General features: G+C 41.0%; 1 protein-coding gene across 4 annotated transcripts in view; it reads left to right on the forward strand.

Moving 5' to 3' along the window:
• The window catches only part of LOC100643056 (amyloid beta A4 precursor protein-binding family B member 1-interacting protein), a 152988-nt gene that overhangs the window by 101652 nt on the left and 33197 nt on the right, over positions 1-18139 (forward strand). Inside the window, exon 1 of one of the 4 annotated variants that reach the window (XM_020865704.2) lies at positions 17538-18120. The exons of the other annotated variants lie outside the window; for them this stretch is intronic. Coding sequence (XP_020721363.2) covers positions 18076-18120 — 45 coding nt within the window. The 5' untranslated portion in view covers positions 17538-18075. Of the gene's footprint in view, positions 1-17537; positions 18121-18139 lie in introns of those variants that run through there. 4 annotated transcript variants of the gene reach the window in all.

Here is an 18139-nt window from a genome sequence, read left to right on the forward strand (position 1 = left end):
GGGTTTTATGGGATCCGTAAGAACCGCCGCCACCCGCTACCAAAATGAACGACGAGCAATAATATTATTAGTGCGCTTCTACGGAAGCTCGTAAATCAATCGCATTATCCATACGATTATTAATAATTGTGTTGCGTTTATATAAATATGCAAGAGTGCAGTTTTTATTCCCCGTTAATTATATCGTTAATTACATCGTTAATTATATTCGCGAGGATATTAGCAACCGTTAATTCATATGTTGCAGGGTACCAAGAGTAGATTATTAATTTTTTGTAGACGAGCAAAATTATTGGCGACGTTAAATGCAAGATGTAAAACAACCGGACCAATAATTCAAGAGCGACACGATGGATCGTCAGTGAAGCAGCTCGAGAAATAATTGCGCGACGATGAACGTCGCGAGATACGATAATGGCGACGTAATTTTTGTAAACAAAAGAGCACGACGGGACTCTGTCTCAAGTCATTTCCGCTCGGCGAGACGGCGAGTCGTCGTTTCCTTCGGCGGGCGCGTTCATTGTCGCGCGATCAGAATGAGAATTTCGGTCGCGATCGCACCGAGAGCCACGCAGAGAAAGTTGCCAAGCCGGTGGATGCTAATAATCGCACGCGTTGCAATCGAATCGCTTCGATTAAGAGCGCGTCGCTTCTCGTGCGATTATTTTAACATCTTTACCACACCAAGCAACGACCACTTTCTCTCAATTTTTCCATCGACCGTAGAGAAACGGCGTTCCGCCACGCGTTTACGAAACCTGTTTGCCCTTTTCTCGTATCTGATTCGCCGCAAGGTCGACGTGTGACGCGATAACGAACGTCAACCGATACTTATCGATCGATGCTTGCACGAGCAATCGACACGAATGGCTATAATAACCGATCGATATCCAGCGTCACTATCGCTTTTTGGTGTGAAACGCGTGAACATGGACACCTTGCTTCGAAAGCTTCGACACGCTTCGTCTCGTACAGATGTTTCAGTTTTGTGTGCCGTTATCCTCGCTCGCTCGAAACGAGTATGAAACGTGGTTTCACCTTTGTTGCACGGAGTCGCGTGTAAAAATGTCATGAGCCGGTGGTTAAATATCACGGCGCTCTGATATTACACGTCTGATTGGGCCGAGTAAAGCGATTCGAATGTTTCGGTAGATTCTTAAGTTTGATGTGACTGGTTTTTCTGCTTAAGGTGTTTAACCTTTTACGACCACTAAAAAATTAATTTTTAAATGGTCAGACTTATCTGACAAATTCGACGAATGCACAAATTTAATTGTTCTCTTCGTTAGTTTATTTGTTTAGCTAATTTGTCGAATTATTGATTATAATTTGATCATTGCAATTATAAAATTGGCTGAATTGTATCGTTACGTCATTTAGTTAGTATTTATGGACAAGGAACACGTGTAAAAATTGGTCGAGAATATGAGGAAAAGGCCACTGTAGTTTATGCTAACATAACGGCAGAACCTTCGTCTTTCAAACGGTTCATTTTCGTCTGGTTTAGTTATTTCTCTATGTTCACGCCTGTTAGTGTGAACAGGTCCACCTATATTTACGTATGGAAACGTCATTCCAAAGGCAAGAACTGCTTTTTCGATTGCCAACGACTCGACACCATGGGTGGAACGTTTATGCCACGATCCTTCTTGGCCACATGAAATATAGGGGGTTTCGCCCTTGTAACCCCAATAAAAAAAACTGTCTTGTGCCCAAATGCATCGGTGGCTGGAGAATATCCCGTGTCCTATTTACACTATGTTTCTCACATGTTGTCCTCGATGTTCAGGTTTCAGAAACTTAGGTTCGGCAGAAATTAGCGTGAGTTTCTGTAATTTCATACGGTTCAGTTCGTTTACCTAAATACATCATATAAAATTTCATTTCTCGGGTTGTTTAAGTTTATTAATCGAGACATTTAGATGAAAAATTATAACAATTTCTGGAATGTTATTTATTCGAGTAATTTAGGAGTTTCACCAATCAGACGATGATGTTGAAAGCATTAGATATTTCTTTTTTAATTTTCCTCGAAATTTACGATTGTTTATGCCACTTCTTAACAATGAATCGACAAGGTTCATGATTTACTTAGATTCATTGGAGTAAAAAAATTCCTCTCGTCTTTAGAGAAACCCAAATCCTCTTTAGAAGAAGATAAAATTGACACAAATAATTTATCCACTCGTATCCTTAAAAATATAATCTCTGCTATAAACTTCTTCTTCCATGCGTCCCTCCCTCGGCCATGAAAGCATGCAAAAGACCGAAGACTTCGATAAAGATTCCTTTTATAGAAGCCAGTCGAAGAGTATTATCAGACACCGAACGATTTCCGTCCAAAGGAAAAAGGTCTTCTTCGTTGTCTCGTTGAATATTCTTTGTTCCAGCAGTTTGTTCTCGAATCACCAGACAAATCCTTCTCGCGATCCTTGCAAAGTTCGTGATCCTTTGACCAATACAGTCCCGCTCCATGGCCACCTTTTGTTCGTCTCGCTTTGTCAGAGTGTATCGGCTTTTCTGCCATCTTGCTCCCTGGGCTTTCAACGTGGGTCTCTCGTTGTTTTATTCCAGATCAACCCACGGTCAACCGCCGATTGAAATTGCCCGATCTGGAACTCCATCTTTTTGTCCAACTCCGTCACACTTTCACGTCCTTTGAGCCGCAGAGAACGGGATTTCCTGCCTTCTGGATCGCCGCAAATAGGATTTCGTGCCACGTGTAGATTTGAAAGTTTCTTCGTGGTAGCTTCCACCTCGCTGACGACAGCCTTTTTCGCGTGCTTACCGGAAATAGTTCGTGGAAACTCCCTGGGCAGAGGAACTCGGGACGAGGTTCGCCAAAGGTTCGTCGATTTATTTGACCGCGCGTCTCCGGGACGAGAAGAAACAAACGTTCTTTGAAGAGGTTCCCTTTTCGCGGCCGTGTCCTTGGCGGCCACCACTGCTAGCAATTCATCGACTTGAATTTTAACAACTTTTTGAACCCATTGACAGACGTTACGAAGAAGCAATGAATTTGATTCTTCGTGTATCTTATTAGATAGCTTCGTTCGGTACAAGTTGAACTCTTGAAACCTAACCCTGTCCTAATACGATAAGAATCTTTATTTGCTCGATATAACAGCATACTACAACGCATCAAATGCATAAAATTTCGGATCTCAGAAATAGTATATCTAATCAAATTGTCTGACAATGAACCAGTACCAGCCTGTCTGGCCCCAGAATGGCGAATTCCGTTATACTTGAATCATTCTCGGCCGAGAATACCTTGCGTTGGAAAGGTGACGCGGTGTCGAGACGGTCGTCGTCGTCTTTGAAGAATGCAGGCAGGTCCGAGGGCACCGACTGCTACCTATAAATAGTGGCCGGTGTTAACCGCGTTCGACTATTATTGGAAACGTTGCGGTTTTTCCTTTTGATTTTCTCTTTTCGCGAATTTCGCGAAAATCCTGCCACGTCCAGAGGCATCGACCATGCAGACGACGATTTTCTTTGGCGGTCAGGGCCTGGTGGGCGTGCAAAGACATGCAGCCGACCAAAATAGACGATGATACTTGAACCTCGAGAAGTTCTCCACCGAATCGTTCGATCTATTAATAATCGACCATCGAAATGATATTTTGTCTCGCGTGGTTGATCGAGACGATGACGATCCAATCTCTCGGAGTAAATTTCAGTTCGGCCGAAACGAGAAAGACGGATGCTTACAAGTTTGCAAGGATACTGGGAACCAAAGGTCCTGTGAAAGTTTGATTATTCCATAGTTGTTTCATGTTTGGGTAGACCCATCGATATTTATCTGCTGACAGTCTGACGCGTACTTAAGCGTGGGAAACGACCACGTGATGTACACGTGGGTTCTAGTTCAGGACCGGTCTGTCGATAATTTTTGTATCCACATTTTGTTTGATGTTCACCATAAAAGGGAGGATTCGGTGTATCGATGGATTTCGTTCATTTCGATTTATTCGCTCGGTATAAAAGCGATCGATTTGCACGAGTCACGAATGACTCGACGTTGTATAGCTTTAATCCTCCCGGATCTTTATTCGACATCGGGAATCAAGTTTATCTGCTCTTAAATCTAAAGCCTTAGCCTCAAATATTATATTTTTATCCTCTATGTATTTTAGTAGCGGCTGATAGTATATTTTTGATGAAAATGAAACGAAAATCGCGGAGCCTGTGTATAAAAAGTTCGAGAGTTCTCAGAATTTACGATAGAATGTGTGATCTTTAAATTTATACTTTGAACTTTGAACTTTGAAAAACTGATATCACCGAATTAAAATTCGAAATTTCTCTAAAATTAAAGCTTCCCAATTTAATTCTCAGAGTTCGGAACCGTATTATTTTAATCTTAAACCACTGAACTCGTGTGTTTTATTTTAGATTTTTCTCTATTCTTATCCTCCCTTTTCACTATTTTTAACCTAATCTTAGTAGAAAGTCAGTGATCTCGAAAATTCAACGCATCTCTTGAAGAATCCCTTTTATTCTTCCGTCGCCGTGCCTCTGATCTTTCATTCTTCGCTGTCGAAACCATTAAGGGAAATTCTAATCGACAAAAGTCGAAGTAAGGCTGGAGGAGGAAGGCTCCGTCTATATTTAAACTGGCGGGCCACGATGTACGATTGGGATGCGTGGAAATGCCACGGGACGTGCTTAACGAGCGGAAGTATGTACGTTGCAGCTGCAGTTGCGACGAAAAGGAAACGCCCGACGATGTTGTACCTCGTCTTCTACCTTGAAACATTTTGCCAAGTACCTTCGTTAAAAATGTTGAACAATTTTCTTCTCTTTACTTTCATTGAATATTTGTCACTCGAATTTCTATATTCTGTTCTATTCAAACAAATTATACTTCAACGTGCGACGCGCGACATCTTTTGCATATTTTTACGAAAATTCTGAATAAAAGACACCAACGCTTTGCGGACTATTGTTCGTCACTGAAATAGTCGAAAAGAAATAAAATAAAAATTGCAACTGCTTTTTCGAAAGTTGGAACAACATAGATACGTAGAAATTTATACGCAGTTTCGTTTGGCGTAGTGGAAACGAATGGAAATGCGGTTGAATGCGTCCGAAACGTTGACCGAAAGCCGGTCGATGAGTTCGCTTAGCGAGAGGACAGGAAGTTCTATGGTGCGCTTTCCACGGGATTAGAATTTGTTGAATCGCGTGCCTGTGTCCACGGTTCTTTGTTTAACTTTCGGCTTGTGCCTCTCTCTGATGCTCTGTGATTTTTTTAAGTCAACCAGAACAAGTCCGTTTGCGGTGATTCGCACGGACGCTCTGGAAACGAGCTCGATTGGAAAATTTAAAGGTTCTTCAAACAGACTGTAAAAATTTGAAACGGCGTTTCGGCTGATTGGATAATGAATTCCACTAGCAGAGAATCTAATGGAAAATAAAAGTATCGAATGTTTCGTAATTTGCTACATAATGTGCGAAGAATCGATTTGTTGTTGAAGTTGAACGTTCGCAATGGCATCGTGAATCTCGATAAATCCCGAGATTTCTATTGGTTTGCCAAGACCCGTTGTATGCGAGTCTTTTGACACGGAAGCCACGCATAGTGTACGCGAGCTGGGGAAGACGATTTGCCTCTCGTCGGTCAATTACCGGCGAATTGGAGCGTCCATGCGCGTTGCTGAAGTGTCCACTTCCTTGAAACGATCCAATTTTGCTCCGTGGCAAACCAATATCGTCCAATTGCCGTGGCTGTTGGCAAGAAATTGCGGCGAACCATTTGCCGCACGCACGTAGCCACGCTCGTTTTGCAATTAACGTTTTCATTTTGCCAGTAACTGTCGATGCTTTGTAACTGTCGTTATACTACATCGTTTTCGTTCATTGAATCGACGTAAAATAATTTAACGGGATTCTATTACATCATAAAGGCACGCGAGTGACGCACAAAGTGACGATTGGTAATTACTTTTTAATTTTGTTTCTGATACTAAAAAATCAATTTTCGTTACAGTCATTTTATTTTCATTTTCAACAGAATGGTAAATTGCTTGGTAAAATGAGCGACCGTGAGCGTTCTCTATAATAATCCCAGCACTGCGCTAATAATGCTTACATCGATCGCACGAAAGTTTAATTATATAGAATCATCGCAATTAATCTCGCTACTCACGTAACGAGAGATTAATTGCGTGGTTTCTGATGTCTGTAATTAAGCACTGTGCGAAGTGTGTTTGAAATAAGAAGAAGTAACTGAGTGATCGTTTTGTCGTGATAACTGCTTTAATCACGTTCTAACGATATTTTCCACTATTTTCTTTTATCGAAAAAGGAATTATTCGCAATTAATTAAACGTAGAGAATCATAAATGCTTATGGGCCAATACAGTGGAATAAGAACGTAGACGAAACGATGTAATTGTAATACAAAAATTATTCATCTATCGATAACTAGTACTCGAACTTTTTTACCGTATCAACTTAATAATCTCAACTATTGCTAATTGCAACCGTTAATTGAAAATACGTGTCGTTGATTCGAAACATTCAAACATTAGTATCGATTTGATTCGAAGTGCTCGATCTTGTTCTTCAAACCGATACCACGAATCGATGACTTTGCAGTCAGGTACGGTATAAGCACATCGAGAGGAGCGATCGATTCGACTCGAAATCCTCAACGTTCTCTACCCGCTGTTGGCAATAACGCGAACAAACAGCACGGTTTCCAATTACTGGGTCGCACAATGAGACTGGGGCGTGGTCGATTAAAAGTCTATCGAACATAGCCGTGGCGAGCGAGTTTTGTACGGTAACCCGGAAAAACCGAAACGTCCAAAGCTCTGAGCATAATCGTCCCCCGTTGCTATTTTCACCGTTGTTCGGCCACCGTATCTCGTTGCAGTGACGTATCGGAAAAGATACGGCTGGTCCGTTGATTTTCTCGTCACTTTCCAACGATACTGTGCCAACTGGAACGAGATGATGAACGAGAAGATGAACGAGAAAAATTGGAGAAAAAAGAGCGTGGAATGTTTTTCTTGCTTCGTCTCGCTTTTTAGTAGGTAGTCGTTGGAAATTGCGGATGCAGCTCCTCGTGGTTACTGCCAGAGATATAATGAATAGTCTGTGTGTATCAAGTTGTTCCAAGTAGAATTTTGTTTTCTTATGAGAGGGAAGAACGACGATACAGGTTCAAGCATGTATGGTTTGCTCTAAAAGAAAAAATAGTCTGGAAAGAACATTAAATGACACATAGGAGGAATATGTTAGGTTCTAAGATATACGACGTTGTAGGAAGTTAATTAAGCTAACGGGTTTTAACGTATGAAAATATACCTATGCACGTTGACGTAGAACACGTGTTTCGCTTTGAACGATACCAACAAACGGGGGAGTAATTGCGACCCGTGGCAACGTTAACCGGTTTTGCGAACTTTATAAAATAATTAACGAACCTAATTACCACGATAATGGAGCTTTTGTTGAATATCTAACCAAGCAACTGCGATTACGTTCTTCCCTTGTCGTTGCGGAAAAACGGTCCCTGTAGGCGTGTGCTGTTTTGGATGGATACATGCTGCCAGTGAAATTAAATTATTATATATTATATATTAATTATGATAACGTATAATATCACGAAGTATAATTATTCTTGATGATGATATAATTATTCTTTGATGTACATTTTTTCTTAGTATATTATATTATTTCTTAAAATCGACTTTTAAATGTAAATATATCTCTTTAAGCAATGTAAGCAGTACGAGCAGCATGTTACTTACCATTTATAATTATCGTAAGAAAAACATCGATTTTATAGGAAATCTGTGACGCGTAAGAGGTAGTCCGCAATTAAGAACACCTGGGTCTGTGAGCGAGGTCCGAAGGAATCTTTTCCCCGTTTCTGTTCAAGAGGTTAATGCTTTTCTTCCAAGAGGCGTTTAATTTTTTTTTTTTTTTTAATTTTACATAAAAACATTATTAAAACATGCAAATAAATACAATTGCTACAGAAACTACATAAGTTTTAAATATACGTAGCAATTGAAGGTTGATAGCAATATGGTTCCATAGCATAAAAGACACCAGAATCCGAAGAAAACGATCAATCTTCTTCCTAATCTTCTGAAAATTCCCCGGTTTATAACGAGTCATCGTTCGTGATAAAAATATGTAACAGATAAAATGTTAAGCACAAAGCGTTATAGTTGTCACCTATCGGTTGAATCAGCAATAAAAGGAAGTAGCAGGGAAACATCATCGGTTATCTTCGCATCGTACGATCGCTGGTTTCGAAAAAAGCGCGTACGACGCAGCTTGTATGTGCATCGCGTTTATCGAGACGATGCAGATAAGCAGCATCCTGTTTGCTCGTCGCTACGTCAAAATTTGTCATCGACTATGAAAAAATACGATGAACGAGGTCTTCTCATCCCCTACACCTTTTCACCATTTTCTTTCTTTTCTCGTTTCAACGCAACTGATTTTACAATCTGTCTTGATTTATTCGTTTTCTATACTACGGACTATCGCCAGAAAAATGTTCAAACCGGTCTTTTATAACATTCTGTTAGACACAGAATGCCAGGAACCTTCACGCCCTCCTTTACTCTTGTCGTCGTTAGTCAATTTTTTCATCGTTTCGCGCGTTCGATCGACACGTTCGATTGGCGAAACGACAAAGGCCTGTGGCGCGATCGTTATAGCACTCGGCGAGAGAACCACGTCAATCTCGCGTATCGCGGCCTGCGTTGTTGTTCGTTAATTGAATCCTGCTAGGAGAAATTGTCGAGACAATGGATCGAGCGCTATTGCGTTGCGTTTCCAAGCGTGGTCGGGGACCGCGGTTTTTAGAACGGTTATTTTTAACCGAGAAAAGCGCGTGCACGCGTGCTCATTGTTGTTATACAAGCGACCGGTTGTTGCGTAAGCCCCGTGTTCACCGATATGATGTGCTTTACGCCAGCATGGAGCGGAGAAATGCGCTCCTCGCGCTCTGTTGGATGCTGCCTCGTCGTTGTGCTCTGCGGAGCAGCCAATTGTGAAACTTGGAGATAATATTGTCGGATTAATAAGGATCAGAGGTGCGAAATTTGACTGGATAAAGTTTAGCAACGTGCGAAATTCATAGGACCAGAGAGAATACTGTAACAAGCGTGAGTGAGAAATTGTGTCGTATATACATAAAAATGTATAATTATACGTGGATCTAAATCTGTGAATCCAAATTTTTAATTGTTAATATTTTTGAATTAACAATTGTAAAGGATAACGCTATCCGCTCGAAAACTTTCGTTCGTTTCAACTTACGTGTAGTTCTTATTAGATCCCATTTTATAAACTTGTCAATCTGCACGTTCGTTCTCTAGAAACTTTTCACTCGCAGCTTGAAACTGGTTGCAGTAAATCTCGTCGTAGGAAAGAGAAATTTATTTCGCGCCATCGAGCTCAGCCTCTGTGCTTCGAGTATTATTTTCTCTTTTCAGGGCTATTCGATAACGGCAGCTACTCGAGAAATATCATAAAACGGTATCTTATTGATAAGACGCGAAGTAGGAAAAGAATACGAGCTGGAAGGAGGTAAAGAGATACGAAGAGGTAAAAGCTTCGTCGGTATTGTTGCGATGTTCTTCGATAACTTTCGATTCTCACCAGTGAAACTTCCTCTACCAGCCGCGCTATTTATCGCGACTCGTATCGATAGGCGTATAGGCTCTGCGATAAATCTACTACCCGTAGGTCGCGACCTGGTATCAGATTTAATTTCGATAAGTGACGAAGTCGCGACTTCGATACTTTTAGCTTTTTAGCTAGATACTTTACCATAAAATACGCCTCGTGGATGGTCGAACCACCCTTAATAATGCTAATGGACGGACGAGCGAGTCTGCCAAGACGTAAAAAAAAAAATCAACGTTGAAAAAACAAGAAGACGAAATCGAGACGCGAAAAAGAAGGAAATGGCAAAGGCAGGATTGCCTTTTAGTTCATTCCCTTTGAACTACTCGCGGCAAACGCGAAACGCGGGGGTGTACGTAATCGATTATATACACGCGCGCATGCCTTTCGCCATTTAATTGGTTCGTTGAAACGATTTTATGCTTCGGTGAACGAAATTTCGGCGATTCTCTCTTCGTTCGTGAAGATCAATTAGGCTTTTACGAGATTCGCGTTTACTTCCATCTTTTTTACGACCGAGACTCGCATGCCGGTTAAAAAGGTCAACTCGCATCCAAGCGAAACGTCAATCGTATATTTTCGTAATGCGGTTGAGAAATGAAGAAAAAGTGGAGTTGACCGATATCGTTTCTGTGAGGATCATCCGTGATAAAAATTTATAGTTTCAGCGTTTAAGAAATTCATACATTCCCCGCCCATATGAATCAACAATTGACGCGTCGCGTGTTTCCGAACCTACCTACCGCTTCTCAAACATCGATTTATCAAAGTGTACATCATGAATGGACATCCGTAAACGAACGATAGCTTACGTAGAACCCTGAAAGAGCAGCTTGCGTTTTATCGAAAGGAGTCCGATGCCATAAAATCGAAAACAAACGTGTCGTTGTTTCCGTAAGAAAACACAGATAGTCCTATGCAAAGAAGACCGATAATTTATCGGGAAAAAACGATGAACACTTTCGACTAAGCAAACTGTAAATATATCGTCGAATCTTTGCGAAATTTTCTTATCCGCCACTTGCACGCACGCGTGACTTTGCAAATATGCAACATCGTTCCTCCATTCACGATACTTTTAAGCCGGTTGCTCGAGATCACGAGTTTCTCGTTCGCCTTGATACGTCGCTGTCGAAGGGTGGCGACAATTAATCATCAGCACCCTCGTGAATAAGGGAGGTCGATTCCAGGGTGGATATTAGGGTAGCAGTTTTAGCGACTAGATGGGAGATCCAATCTAATTCGTCAGTCGACTGACGGGACGATTCTCTGTGAACAATCGACCGACAGACGGTCTATTTCGTTGTCTGGTTCAATTTGAGACTGACTTTTTCAACTTCCTCTTTGGCCACTGAACTGGTCGCTCTTAACTCTGTGTCAGCGTGGTGAGAAAATGTGTGAGTTTTAAAGAAATCAATCCTTCGGAGCATTTAAGCTCTTGTGCTATATAACATTTTAGCCAGATGTCTTCCTGTATACTTCTTGTTAACTTTTCTTAAAAAAAAAAAAAAAAAACAATTCGTTGTTATAGTTACGAACTTTTTGCAAGGTCAGACGAAAGCGCAGTAGCAAACAAATTATCCATCTTCATCCCGAAATTTAATTAATGTCACTCGTCTCGATCAAGCAACGTTCGAGCGAACGTATATCGCGACGGCAAATCGTTTTAATTTAGATGCCGTTAAAATTTCTGCGGGTGCCCTCTGAATAGGGAGACAAATCGGCCGACATTAGGGCGATGGTTTTAGGGACTAGGCACCGGGTCTAATTTACCATTTTACTCGGCAGGATGTTCCTCGTTCCCTCGAAGAATCGCACGATACGCGGTGATAAGCGGCGAACTTTAAAGGAACGTCGCTTCCTGGCTGAACGGTCTCGTGAATGTCGCGTGATACTTCTGCCCTATCGTGCTTAGAATCTAGACTTAGACACTGTACGGTTGGCCATCCGCTCGCATCTGCGTGCAAAATTTCTGGAAACAAGCTTACGCAGACACTGTGGGAAACATTGAAGAAACAGAGAACGAGTCGTGAAGATACTATCGGCGAATTTTAAATTTAAAACGAGCAATTGGAGAGTTATATTTTGAAGATGCAAAGTCCAGATCATGTGTGATGTGTTATTAGGCTGTTATTTGCAAGTCAATCAGCTGAATATCTTCGTTCATTCATCGTTCAGTGAGATGGATGAATATAAAGGCAAAATACTTCTCAAAATATTATAAAATTGCTATATCTCGGTAATTAAATATTTTGAAGCCTTTCTAAGATTAAAAGCGTTTTTAACATTCTACCATAATTGCGCTATAATGCTGCTAAAATTATAAACAATTATATAGCACGTAATTGTCATTCAACAGAACTATTTAGTCATTTATCAAGCAGAACCATTATATCGTAGCAAACATTTATTTTCTCACATTTTCCCGCGGATAAAATGCAAAGGAAAGAATATTCCAACTTTTCTCCGTCATTCTCGTAAACATCATTCAGCCTTCCGTCGTTTCACGTCCAATTAATTTCTGGCGGGGCTTTCATTCTCCGAAAGCAAAGAGACAGAGGAGAGACGAGTCGATATCTCGTCATCGACGACAAAAAGGAGCGATGACATCGCGCGGACATACGCAAGTCTCTAGTGCTGCGTGCATTGTGGCTCGAGAGCTGCACTCTCGAATGCATTTTCGTGCACCGGATATGCAAGCACGCGACGGCTTAGCCAACGACGCATGTTTATTCCTCGTGGATACCGAATATTTTTCTTCGTCGTCGTCGAATTGACAGGTAACACGTACGTGACGTTTAAAACCCTGCATTTTCGAGATGGATGTTCGCATAGAAAAATTTCGATGGAAATTTTTCGTTGGAACGCCGACGACTTTTCCGTGATTGACGGTAGATGCTGGATAAGTCTATGGAATGAAAAATTGAACGTTCCACCTTGGTGACTTTGTCATGTTCGTTCGATGAATAGCAATGCTAGCGTGAAAGTGTGTTAGTCCTTTCTTATTAAATGATCAACGATACTATTTTCTTTTTACAAAGTATTTTCAATTTTTGCTTTAACTCTTTGGCGGTCGATCTTTTTGCAAGCAAAATTTCATTGTATCGATTATTAATAATAGATTTTTTAATTCGTTAATTCGTTAAAACGTCCAGAACGCATAGGAGTACACTGTGAATGAATATGGAACTCTCAGCAAGATATAAAACCGTATTGAATTAAACCGTTTCCTGCTTCTTGTTTTCTACTTCCTCTTTGTTCCTTGCTTTTTATCGTTTGTTTATTCAACACAGATATAACGTAGCTGCAACGATATACCTTTTGTGCAAACGGCTGAACCTTAGGATGCAAAACCGCTATGAAACGCGCGAGAACATCAAACGTGTCCTCGTGTACTTATTTTCAAGTCAGAATTAAACTTATGTTTCTCGTTAGAAAACCAAGAGAACGGTTCCTCGGGCGATTTCTGCTGCCTCGGCAACGAGTCTATAATTATATTTGCCTCCGTATCTCGCTTTGCGTTTCTCAGAGTTCTGCTGGACCTTTTGGAACGCAGCCTTAGCTGCATACGCAGACGCTTCGAAATAAACGATCGAACAGCACGGAATTCGAATTTCACGCGATCGAACTATGAACTTGAATTTTTAGATGACCAAGCTTGTAAAAGAAAATCGTGTACGTGAAATATGAAACGGGCAATAAAGAAAAGTTTCAAACGGATTAGAATAGCATGGAGTAATTTGTACGATGAAAGGAAAAATGCAATAAAATGTTCGAAATTCATTTGAAATCAAAATTTCCGTGACCAGAATAGAAAATGAAAATCACCATCCGAAACGATACAATCAAGCCAATCTTCTGCTTTGTTTGTTTCGAGAAACGACTGATCGACGTTCACCCGTACATTTTCATGGCTACGGCCGACTGTCTCTCCATTACCAAAACTCTAATTGGGGTTGAGCCGCAGCCGGTGCGGTGGCGAGATTATACAGCACGAGGCAAGTGTACACATGGTAATAGGCACCTTTAGATCGTGTTTCTGCGTTGCGACGATAATGGAAGCCAAAGAGACGCTTGTTAGAGCCAAGTTGGAGCATAGTGCGTGGTCCCCGAGTATGTTTGAGCGTGTTCCAACAATCGATTCATTTGCCATGCCCTTAGATTTTCTGCAAACGTGGCTACGGGTCAAGGCTACGGAATATTAGCGAAGACAAGCGAAAAACAAGCGCGTTTTCTCTGCTTTCTTGAAAATTACGAAGGACATCTAAAGATAAAAGAGTATCTATTGATACTTTTACGATTATCTTCAATTTTTCAAGTAAGTAGCCTTAGTCAATAAGATTGATAAAATCGATAAAAGAAAGGAGAAAATTCTGCGATAATTTGTTATAATATATAACATTAACGGTATCGCGATTATATGACAGTTGCAATATTTAATAGAAAATGCTTATATCGTCGATTCTCAGAGACTGCAGTGCAATTTATCAAATAAATTCCCTGACACGAACCGTATCAGAAACAATTTTGCACATGTCACGTTAACTTCGTTCCTTTCGAACGTCGTCAATAATGCAATTTCTTATGCTTTCCTTTCTTATTTCGTTGTATCTAACCTTTGCGAGAAATATAGCCGTTGTAGAGACAGTCACGTAGCGAATTTATTTTTGTATCTCCTTCGGAACAAAATAAATATCGAACGATGTTCCCCCAGAGACTTGCAAAGCTGTAAAGCGCTTTGAATCGAACTTTCGCTCTGATAGACGGTTCACAAGCTTTCTCTATTTTTCTTGGTCAATTGTCAGTTTCGAGAAGACGCTTTATCTTACTACATGACTCCCAGCTTTATTCGCTCGAATTCGCTTGCTTTTTCTCAGCTCCGTCCGTGTAAAAGGCACAATATGTTCGAACGCAAAGTTCATTTAACCGATTGAATTTATACATTTGTATCCGATCTGCCGTTTCGTCTCAAGATTTTTGTTTGCCAGATTCGATATTTCCAGTTCATTGAATTCCTGTTTACGAATCCTTATGATTTTTGGAGCAATTCATTGTTACTTTGTCTGCTGAATATTATTTTCCCAGATATACCGTATTTGTTTATTTACTCGAAATTGAATAGATATTATTTTATCAGTTAAATATCGCTTCCGCAAATATTCCCAGCAATGCTCGATTTCATATAAATTTTCTATTATTTCCAGGAAAATTAAATGTCAAAGTTAAGTGGCTATTTATATAACCACGAAAAAGTAGAAAATTATAAAACGATCTATCAGTTGTCCATTCAGGAATTAAACATTCTTCAGACAAAATTTTATTCTTACGTAACCCTTCCATATAGTCGATCCTCCATTAAACGAGCACGAATGATATCAGAGACTGTAAAATGAGTCCTCGTGAGAATTCACCAGCATCAAAGATCGCTTAAAAAATAAATATCCCTCACCTACTTGTGAGTTTCTTTCAAAAATCGCAAAAGAGCCCATCGTAAAGAGGAAAACGGCCAGAGAAATTATAACAGAATAGCAATTGCTCGATGAAAGTTGCCCTCAAATGGGCGCGAGTCGCAGACAAACAAACGTCGATATTAAAAGGTGCCATCGTGAATGTCGCGATGGTTCGTTGTGCCAAGTGTTTTCGGGGCAAGCGGAATTTTCCATCGCGAAACAGGGGCTGGACACGGGCAATCGTCGACGGAGGGTTGCGTCGTATCCACCTCCATGATTACGCAGGTTCGTGTAGGTGCGTGACTGCACGACCGAGCTCGAATACAACACCTGAGCGAATGCATCTGCTGGTCCAGCGAACCTTGTCTCTCTCTGATTCTCCCCCTGCCTGTTTTCTAGTCCGTGGGGGGTAATTCGACTCCCGTGAGTTGTTATGGCGGCGTTGCATCGAGTGCAGTTGGGGTGACGCGAACAAGTCAACGCGTCGGACCAGAAAATATAAAAAGAAAGTTCTGAAGAAAAGAAAAACCGATGAGATTCGTATAGTGGGCAATTCTGAAATTTCTGAAGGATGTTTCGTTCTTACGCGTGTACGTACAGTCGAATGAAACGAGCTGTGTTGCAACGCATGAAACGTCTGGTTTTTAATGATTGGTATTTCGTAAAATATAAGATACGATCGTATTATAAATTGTAAATTATGTAATAATTATGTGACATCGTATTATTGTTAATTATATGAATAAATTATTATACACGTAAAACATTAAAATCGTGTACATAAGAAAATAGAATGGTAAAGAAATTCTAATGGATGGATCACGTGGAATTTTCGTAAGCTCGTTGTTATTTTAACGTAGCGATCACGTCGTAAGATTTATATCATGACTTTGCGGAGAGAAAATTGTGAAAATCGTACGAGAGATTACAGGAGGTAGGATGCATCGGTGCATCGATGCGGTTCCGTCTTTAATTAAATTCGCCCAAAGCCGGGGCGGCGTTCGTTAAATCCTTTTAATTAAGCTCGTTTCATCAGCAGGCGCAGGCCGTGCTCGTGGCGAACTGAAAACATACTAACAATCCTGCGATTATATTCATTTTCACCGTAACAATAAATTGCAGAAGTTTCACCCCCGCAAACTGAATTATAAATGATACTTTGGTAAACTAAAGTACTATCAGATCAAAGCCATAAATTCATAACCGAAACTATTATGTATACAAGCTATTCTCTAACCTTAATTAAAGTTTCCACGGTTTATTATACGAAATTAGCATTAGAAATTCTATTGTTAATGCTAATCGACATACTGTCTACGAATATAATTATATATAACTAATCCTGTAATCATACAATTATTTGTAATTAGTCAGACAAATAACTTTTTAATATCTTGATGTTATATTGTAGTGTTATTAGAAACAAACAATATTACAAAAATATATATAAAAGGAAGATGTTGGTAAGATGAAATCGATTGACAACGTGGTGGATCTTAAACCTGTTTTCCCGTAAAGAATAGGAATACTGTCATTGCCCTGTACTCTTCGTACGGAGGAAATGTTCCAAGAAACACATTAGGTAGAATGGAATCTGCTCAGTTGAAATTTGCCCTTTGCGAGTGCAACCCATTTGGCCGCGCGTGTCTTTATCGTATCTCCGGCAGGGGGTGTTCGCAGGACAATTTCCTCTCAGTATTGCGCAGGAAAAAGTATCGCCGTAGTCCTGTGTTCCTGCGGGAACAGGCGGAATCGATAGCCGCACATGCGCGTGTTGGACGCAGAGGGAAGCAAAGGGGAAGGAGGAAGAGAACGAGAGAGAGATAGGAAATTTCTGCTCTCGTTCGTTCACGTCGTGGAGGGAATCGAGAGGGCGAGGGACGAAGAACCGACCGGCTCCACGTTGAATCCCTCGCGGATCAGCATCCAGTGCCTGCAATACCACGCCAGTACGCGATCACGCCGGTCGTCCGTGTCCACTTCGAACCGTCCACCTCGAATCTCGATCGTAATCCGACCGATCGTTTCAAATCTCTCCGATTTTTTCACAGGATGTCCTTCACGCTCCTTGAAACTCTGTGATGATGAAGATTTCTGCGATCTGTTGCGTGTCGCATCAATGATTTACACGTTATCGTTGCTTGACATGTTCTTGTTTCTCAGTGAAAAAGTATCGACGTCGAGACGTAAATATAGATTTTTGTGAATCGAACTATGGAAGCTAATCGAGTAGATCTTGCTGGTCGATGGTTATAAATATTGGGACAGGTTCAGTGTCTTACAGATTTTAGATATATCGTTAACGTTAGAAAGATTTCTTGGAAGACTTGTTCGGGGATTGTAAACGAAGTCGAGTCAATCGCAGGATGTGATCGATTCCTCTACGGGCTGTCCCATCGCCGGAAATCGCGTACTCTATACGTTCGGCGCGGGAGGAAATCTGAGTGACCGATGATTTCATTAGCCTGGTCACGAGAGAGGAGCTTGGACGTTGTTGTGAAACGGAGGCCCATGACGGCCGACCGTTCCCCGCGATGACTATCGTTAAACGATCGCTCGGCCAGGTTCAAGGACTGTTATTGGCCACGACACCGTGTTATCCTCTCCCTTGTAGCGTAGTCTCCGATTCTTAGTGTCGATCGAGGATCGTGGTGGAACGCAGTAAAGTCTAGACGTATAAAACCAACTTCCTCCGAAGTAAACAATTCGTTCTCAATCTACGAACTGGCTTCTTCTAACTTCATTTACGAGATTCCATCCGTTCTTCCGGTTTGTGATGAATGTTTTTCATAGTCACGTGAATTATGCCGCGAATAATTATCGGTTTATTCGTCCATACAAATAATCGAAAACAAAAATTACGAAAGAAAGAAGACACGATATTCTTCAAGAAGATGCTGTAGACGAGAGTTTGCGAGCAGAAACGAGGCTATCAGGAAGCAGAAGCTTTCCAGGCTGCCAAATGGATAGGTTTTTCCGATGGAAAAGCCACAAGGCACAGGAGGACGTGAGTAGTATGCAAGAAA

The sequence above is a fragment of the Bombus terrestris genome, chromosome 12 (genome assembly GCF_910591885.1).
Source record: "Bombus terrestris chromosome 12, iyBomTerr1.2, whole genome shotgun sequence".
Lineage (NCBI taxonomy): Eukaryota > Metazoa > Arthropoda > Insecta > Hymenoptera > Apidae > Bombus > Bombus terrestris.